Source organism: Nematolebias whitei, chromosome 13, assembly GCF_014905685.2.
Source record: "Nematolebias whitei isolate Nwh7 chromosome 13, NemWhi1, whole genome shotgun sequence".
NCBI classification, from domain to species: domain Eukaryota; kingdom Metazoa; phylum Chordata; class Actinopteri; order Cyprinodontiformes; family Rivulidae; genus Nematolebias; species Nematolebias whitei.
In genome coordinates, this window is record NC_056510.1 from 47,290,014 (window position 1) to 47,298,241 (window position 8,228).

Below are 8,228 nucleotides of genomic sequence, written 5' to 3' on the forward strand. Positions count from 1 at the left end.
CGGAGTAGAGCCGCTGCTTCTCCACGTCGGGAGGAGCCAGTTGAGGTGGCTTGGGCATCTGTTTAGGATGCCTTCTGGACGCCTCCCTGGTGAGGTGTTCCGGACACGTCCCACCGAAAGGAGGCCCAGAGGAAGACCCAGGACACGCTGGAGGGACTATTTTCTCGGCTGGCCTGGGAACGCCTCGGGATTCCCCCGGAAGAGCTGGCCCAAGTGGCTGGGGAGAGGGAAGTCTGGGCCTCCCTACTTAGGCTGCTATCCCCGCGACCCGACACCGGATAAGCGGAAGAAAATGGATGGATGGATGGAAACTGAAAGTGGGCGTGCAATATTATTGGGCCCCTTGCGTTAACACTTTGTAGCTCCGCCTCTTGCTGCAGTTCCAGCTGCAAGTCTCTTGGGGTTTGTCTCCATCAGTTTTGAACATGGAGACACTGAAGTTCTGCCCATCCTTCCTGCAAAACAGCTGGAGCTCAGTGAGGTTGGATGGAGAGCGTTTGTGAACAGCAGTCTTCAGCTCTTTCCACAGATTCTCAATTGGATTCAGGTCTGGACTTTGACTTGGCCATTCCAACACCTGGATACGTTTATTTGTGAACCATTCCATTGTAGATCTGGCTTTATGTTTTGATCATTGTCTTGTTGGAAGATAAATCTCCGTCCCAGTCTCAGGTCTCTTGCAGACTCAAACTGGTTTTCTTCCAGAATGGTCCTGTATTTGAACCCATCCATCTTCTCATTAATTCTGACCATCTTCCCTGTCCCTGCTGATGAAAAGCAGGCCCAAACCATGATGCTGCCACCACCATGTTTGACAGAGGGGATGGTGTGTTCAGGGTGATGAGCTGTGTTGCTTTTATGCCAAACAGTTGGATTTTGGTTTTGTGTGACCAGAGCACCTTCTTCCACATGTTTGGTGTCTCCCAGGTGCTTGTGACAAACTTTAAACACTTTTTATGGATATCTTTGAGAAATGGCTTTCTTCTTGCCACTCTTCCATAAAGGCCAGATTTGTGCAGTGTACGACTGATTGTTGTCCTATGGACAGACTCTCCCACCTCAGCTGTAGATCTCTGCAGTTCATCCAGCGTGATCATGGGCCTCTTGGCTGCATCTCTGATCAGTCTTCTCCTTGTTCCAGATGAAAGTTTAGAGGGACGGCTGGGTCTTGGTAGATTTGCAGTGGTCTCATACTCCTTCCATTTCAATATGATTGCTTGCACAGTGCTCCTTGGGATGTTTAAAGCTTGGGAAATCTTTTTGTATCCAAATCCAGCTATAAACTTCTCCACAACAGTATTTCGGACCTGCCTGGTGTGTTCCTTGGTCTTCATGATGCTCTCTGTGCATTGAACAGAATCCTAAGACTATCACAGAGCAGGTACATTTATACAGAGACTTGATTACTCACAGGTGGATTCTATGTATCATCATCAGTCATTTGGGACAACGTTGGATCATTCATAGATCCTCACTGAACTTCTGGACTGAGTTTGCTGCTCTGAAAGTAAAGGGGCCCAATAATACTGCACACCCCACTTTTCAGTTTTTTATTTGTTAAAAAAGTTTGACACATCCAATAAATTTCATTCCACTTCACGATTGTGTCCCACTTGTTGTTGATTCTTCAAAAAAAATTTTTAAATTTTATATTTTTATGTTTGAAGCCTGAAATGTGGCAAAAGGTTGAAAAGTTCAAGGGGGACGAAAACTTTCACAAGGCACTGTAACTAAAGATTGACACTAAGAGATAAAGCTTGTAAAAATGTGTGCATCCATCGGATCAGCTGCTTAAACAGTTCACCTAATGTTCACTGTTTGTTTATGTTCTCCTCACAGGAGCCTCTGATCATGATGTGAGGAGGACAGACAACAGCAAAATGAGGTGGGGGCCACAGGACAGTCACAAACTTTGTTGTTAAAAGTTTGCTGCTTCTAACTATAGTGGAGGCTGCATGGTGGAGGTAAGTTAAGCTGTAAATAATTATGTTGACCAGTTAAGCTTTTCTCTCTCAGCCTAGATAATGTTTTTGATCAATAATAACACAACCATGTTATTGTTGATGTTTTGTTCTCATGTCAATCAGGGAGATGATCAGAGCCCTGAACACCAGAGAACCACAGAGAAGATTCAGGCAGAGATCCAAAAAAGTTCAATCTGGTCCTCTGGACATTCAAAAAAACAAAAAACAAAACAAAGCAAAAAAATACAGAAATGTTTCGTCTCTCATCCGAGAGACTTCCTCAGTCAGAGGTACTGTATTCAGCTCAGTCTCTTAAATAGCACCTTCTCAGAGTGGATCAACCAGTTTGCTGCTGACAACCAAAACCAGCTGATCACATGCTCAAGAAGGACCATAAGCCTAACAATGGATCATTAGCACCTGATGGCTGTTTACTGTTCACAGAGGGCTGAGTGATACTAGCAATCACAGCATTGTAAGAGGGGGACAGTTGAACCCGGAGGCCTCCACCCCTGTTTAATGATGGATGGTTTCTTTTCACAAAGATGGCCTCCTTTACTCCTCTCTCAAACCATTGTTCCTCTCTGTCCAGGATGTGCACATCTTCATCCCTGAAAGAGTGACCGCTGGCCTGGAGATGAGTGTAGACCTCAGAGTCCTGGCCTGATGATGTTGATCTTCTGTGCTGGGCCATCCTTTTGGCCAGTGGCTGTTTAGTTTCCCCGATGTAAGACTGATCACCCTCCTGACACTGAACAGCATACACAACATTACTCTGTTTGTGCCAGGGACTGGATCTTTGGGATGAACCAGTCTTTGCCGTAATGTATTTAGGGGTTTAAAAGCCACTGGGACGTTATGTTTAGAAAATAAACGTCTCAGTTTCTCTGATACTCCCTCAACATATGGAATGACCACTGGTCTGGGTCTGGGTTCCTCCTTTTCACCTCTTGGCTGACTGGAGTCCTGTTTGGGTTTCTTCTCTGCTTTCAGGAAGGCCCAGTTAGGATATCCACATTGCTCTAGAGCCTGTCTTGTGTGGGATTTCTCCTTCTGCCTGGCTCCTGAGCTAGTGGGGACGCTGTCTGCTCTGTGGTACAGAGTCCTGATGACTCCTAACTTGTGCTCCAAAGGGTGATGGGAGTCAAACTGCAAATACTGGTCTGTGTGGGTGGGTTTGCGGTACACCTCAGTTTGCAAATGTCCTCTATCAGAGACTGAGACCTCACAGTCCAAGAAAGACAACCTGCCATTTTTTACATCTTCTCGTGTGAACTTGATGTATTTATCCACAGAGTTGATGTGGTCAGTAAAATGTTGGACTTCCTGAGATTTAATTTTAACCCAGGTGTCGTCAACCTGAGTTGACGACATTGGGGAAACTAAACAGCCACTGGCCAAAAGGATGGCCCAGCACAAAGATCAACATCATCAGGCCAGGACTCTGCGGTCTACACTAATCTCCAGGCCAGCGGTCACTCTTTCAGGGATGAAGATGTTCACATCCTGGACAGAGAGGAACGATGGTTTGAGAGAGGAGTAAAGGAGGCCATCTTTGTGAAAAGAAATCGTCCATCATTAAACAGGGGTGGAGCCTCCGGGTTCAACTGTCCCCCTCTTACAATGCTGTGATTGCTAGTATCACTCAGCCCTCTGTGAACAGTAAACAGCCATCAGGTGCTAATGATCCATTGTTAGGCTGATGGTCCTTCTTGACCATGTGATCAGCTGGTTTTGGTTGTCAGCAGCAAACTGGTTGATCCACTCTGAGAAGGTGCTATTTAAGAGACTGAGCTGAATACAGCACCTCAGACTGAGGAAGTCTCTCGGATGAGAGACGAAACATTTCTGTATTTTTTTGCTTTGTTTTGTTTTTTGGAATGCCCAGAGGACCAGATTGAACTTTTTTGGATTTTTCTACCTGGATTATTGAGCATGCATCAGGATATTTAGGCAGAGACACAGAGGTGCATAAGTCTGCATCAACCCTAACCTCAGTGAATAGAAAAATACCAAAGTTAAAAAAATAAAACTCACAATTTGTACTGTAATGTGTAATGTAATTTTATTCTTGCTAGAATTAATATTAATTATAAAATTGGTACCAAAAATAGAACCGTCCAGGAACCAACACCGACGTGAAGGTACCGACACCGATTTTTTTGAATGGTACCCGGCCCTACACAGGGGATGCAAATTATTCAAAAAATTGCGATTTATACAGCGAAAAATACAGTATTTGTGTAATTCCTCATGTTCAGTTCCAACATTAACAAAGTTTTGTGATTTTTAAATATGGCTGATGAAAAATAAAATAAATAAAAACTCTGATGAAGTGAGTAAACTGAGAAAAAGAATCTCACCACAGGCATGTCTCCTTTGGCCATGCTCTCTTCAAACTCTGCTTCTCTCTCCTGGGAATTCAGAGGAAAAACATCAGAGACAGAAAACAACAACATCTGTAGTCAGCTGATAGATGAGTCAAAGACCCCTGTGGTCCACCTCACCATCTCCCGTTCCTCCTCCAGGATGATGGGCTCCCTCGTCCTCTCCCACAGACGCAGAGACTTGTCGTGAGAAGATGACACGAGGTGGTCTCCGTTTGGACTGATGGCCACACACCAGACCTCCCGATGGTGGCCCTTTGACCCAAAAAGGAGAGAGAGGACCCACGAGGCCGAGAAAGAAACAGATTCAGAGGGAATCCAAAACACAAACTGCTTGTTTTTAAGTCATTAAGCATATTTTTTATCAACTGTTACAGAAATTATGTCAATTAAGATTTTAGACCATGTGTTGTTTTAACAACAGAATCAAAACTAGGGATGAGGCCGATCAGCTCCGGTATCGGCCTCCAATACCAGCAAAATTTATGTATTGGATTTTCCGATCCATGATGCATGTCTGTGTCTGATGAAAAGTCTCCACATGTGATTCCCTGCCAGCTGCTCTGCACGTTGGCTTCAAACTATGGAATGGACTTCCTGAACGGCGGCGTGTCTCATGAACCCAGAGTAATAATATCGAGGGCCGAGATGGTGTAGAGGCAGGGCAGCCGGCTTGGGACCCGAAAGTCCCAGGTTCGATCCCCAGTCACTGCACATCACGTGGCGTCTCTGGGCAGCACGCCTCATCCCCAAAATGTCCCCCGGGCGCTTTCAATAGCTGCCCACTGCACTACCTGGTGGTGGATGGGTTAAATGCAGAGACTAATTTTGCCATTGTATGGAAACATACAGTGCTGACATTGTGATGACATTATTATTATTATTATTAATAAGACCCGCCTCACATTCGGGAAATCCATTTCATAGTTTGCAGCAGCTACAACGTGAGGGCTGAGTTAGCAGCACTGTGGCTAACAGCTAACCAACTTTTCATCTAAACGTCCGCTGTGTGGAAGTATTTTACACTAAACACCACAAAACAAGACAGCAACGTGCACTGTCTGCAGAGACATAGCGCCACATTAAACCACGGTAAAGTTAGTTTTACGATGGACATTCGAGCTCCGGGGCTTCAGCGGTGTGTTCTTCTCGTTCAGTTCGAAGCAGGCAGTCTGATTTCGGTCAGCCGCGCTTAGTCTGCCCGTCTCAGAGGAAGGGCTTAAAAGGAGGAGGGGCTTACATACATACATATACATATATATACACATTAGGGCTGCAACTAATGATTATTTCAATAATCGATTCATCGGACGATTATTTTTTCAATTAATCGATGAATCGGCTAAAAAAAAACTACGTTTTAATTTCCACCCCTTTATTCCAAAATTGAACATTTGACTGACAGCAATTCACACAAAAAGCAGGTTGCTATTTGACTATTCTGTTAGTAAAATATTGAATAATAAAAAATAAAAGTTAGTCAAATAGTTTAAAAAAATAAATGTACACAAAAATATATACAAATGTATCTTTATACCTGCACAGTATGTAGCTACTTTGTAAAATGTGTCCTTGAGGGAAGAGTGTAACCTGGATTAAAAGTGTGGATTATTGTAACCTGGATTAAAAGTGTGGATTATTGTAACCTGGATTAAAAGTGTGGATTATTGTAGTGAAGCCTTCGTCTTCAACCATCGACAGAGGCCTCATGTCAGTGACGATCATGTTCAGGATGTTTCAGTGAAGACAGCTGCTGCTGTGGTGTCCATGATGTCTGTCCATCATGAAGTGTTGTTGTTGTTTGTTGTTGTTTTCTGGAATGAGACAGTAAATATGTTTTATATCATAATTTACAGCAACTCAAGACATGCCTTGTTTCACTTACAGCGTTAGGTTCAGGCAAAAGTAGCTAAAAGAGCAAACACACACACACACACACACATATAAAATACCTAATTACACACATTTGAGTAGATGTAATAAATTACTTTAATTCCTGTTTAAATGCAATTCATCCTGCCATACCTGCAGTGTCTTCAGACTTTGCCAGCAAATTAAAAGTTGAAGCTTAATCATTAAATTATTATCTTTGTGTTAGATTTATTCATAAATCACATTTAAACACTGCTTGTACCAATTAAATTAAATAAAAAGTAACACACGTTCTCTATCACCGTCATTAATCAGATAAACAAACAAACAAACAAACAAACAGCTTCATCTACAGACAGACTGACGTTACATTTTCTCTCTTGAAACAGAACAAAGTGTTAAATTGTAGAGACTCACCTGCAACACATGAAGAGTTGTATCAGCTGCAGCTCTTTCCTCCTCCTCGTGACTCCGACATGTTTACGTTTCATCTCTGTGATTCTCCCGTGTCGTGTCGTCACTTTTCAAAGCAGCATATTTCTCAGTTTTTATCTTTGTGAAGTTCTCCCACACTTTGGAGGACTTGGGTCAAACAGTTTTCTCTGCGTCGGTCATTTGTAAAATTTACTTAATTTCCTTTGAAAACAGCCTCTGCTCTGCTTCCTCCTCCCCCCTCACTCTGTTCAACTCGCTCTGCAGTTTTTTTCTTCAAACTTTATTCAGTCAGTCAGCATTGACAATGAACTGCCCGTGAACAAAACGGCTCTGCAGCGCCGTGAAAGACGCTTAATCATGCAACACAACGAATTGATAATGAAATTGGTTGCCAACACTTTTAATCATCAATTTTTATCAGTTTTATAGATTTGTTGTTGCAGCCCTAATACATATATACACATACACATACATACATGTACACGGTGGTGGCCATTTTGGATTTTGACATGGTAACCTAATTTTTGATAGAAACCTTTTGTGTGCCTAGATGCAGTCACACATCAAAATGGAAGTTGGTACCTCAGTTATTTTTCAAGTCATCATGTTCACAACATGCACAGACAGAAGAAGGGCATTTCCACTTGCCCCTCTTTACTCCACGATGGGGACCAATAAAAACACACCCAGGCACCTGATTTTAAACCTACACCATGTTATTATGAAGTTGTTTAATGAATAAACTAAATGTGGATTTTTCAGTAAACTGTCTGCTGCTGACCACCGAGCTCTCTGAAAGTACAAAAGACAAGAACAAGAGCGTCACCTCGAGTGTCTGGATGTGCTCAAACTTATCAGCATCCCACTGTTTGATCTTGCGGTCCTTCCCAGCGGTGAAGAACAGATGAGTTTTGGGGACAAACTGGAGGAACATGACGCTGAAGAGAAGAAAGAGTAAATGAAGTCAAGACAAGCAAATCTGTGGCTGAGTATTGAAAAGATAGCAAAAAGGAGAAAAACAGAAGAAAGCAATTCAACTGGGGAAAAACCAAATTACAACAGAGGATAAAGGAGGAAACAATGACTTCATCACCAATACTTCATTAAAACATGAGTCTCTCCTGTCAACTCCTGATCCCTTCAGTCCAGGTGTGTGTGCTGGGATGTACAAACCGGATTCCAAAAAAGTTGGGACACTAAACAAATTGTGAATAAAAACTGAATGCAATGATGTGGAGATGGCAAATGTCAAAATTTTATTTGTAATATAACATAGATGACAGATCAAAAGTTTAATCTGAGTAAATGTAACATTTTAAAGGAAAAATATGTTGAATCAAAATTTCACAGTGTCAACAAATCCCAAAAAAGTTGGGCCAAGTAGCAATAAGTGGATGGAAAAAGGAAATTGAGCATATAACGAACAGCTGGAAGACCAATTAACACTAATTAGGTCAATTGACAACATGATTGGGTATAAAAAGAGCTTCTCAGAGTGTCAGTGTCTCTCAGAAGCCAAGATGGTAAGAGGATCACCAATTCCACCATTGTTGCGCAGAAAGATAGTGCA

The 8,228-nt window shown here is 42.5% G+C and overlaps 1 protein-coding gene across 1 annotated transcript in view; it reads right to left on the reverse strand.

The window, feature by feature from the left end:
• Positions 1–8,228, reverse strand: part of wdr3 (WD repeat domain 3) — a gene marked incomplete in the record, with an annotated part of 211,240 nt that overhangs the window by 9,471 nt on the left and 193,541 nt on the right. The window contains 3 exon segments of the mRNA XM_037687116.1: positions 4,328–4,378; positions 4,472–4,606; positions 7,485–7,596. Coding sequence (XP_037543044.1) covers positions 4,328–4,378; positions 4,472–4,606; positions 7,485–7,596 — 298 coding nt within the window.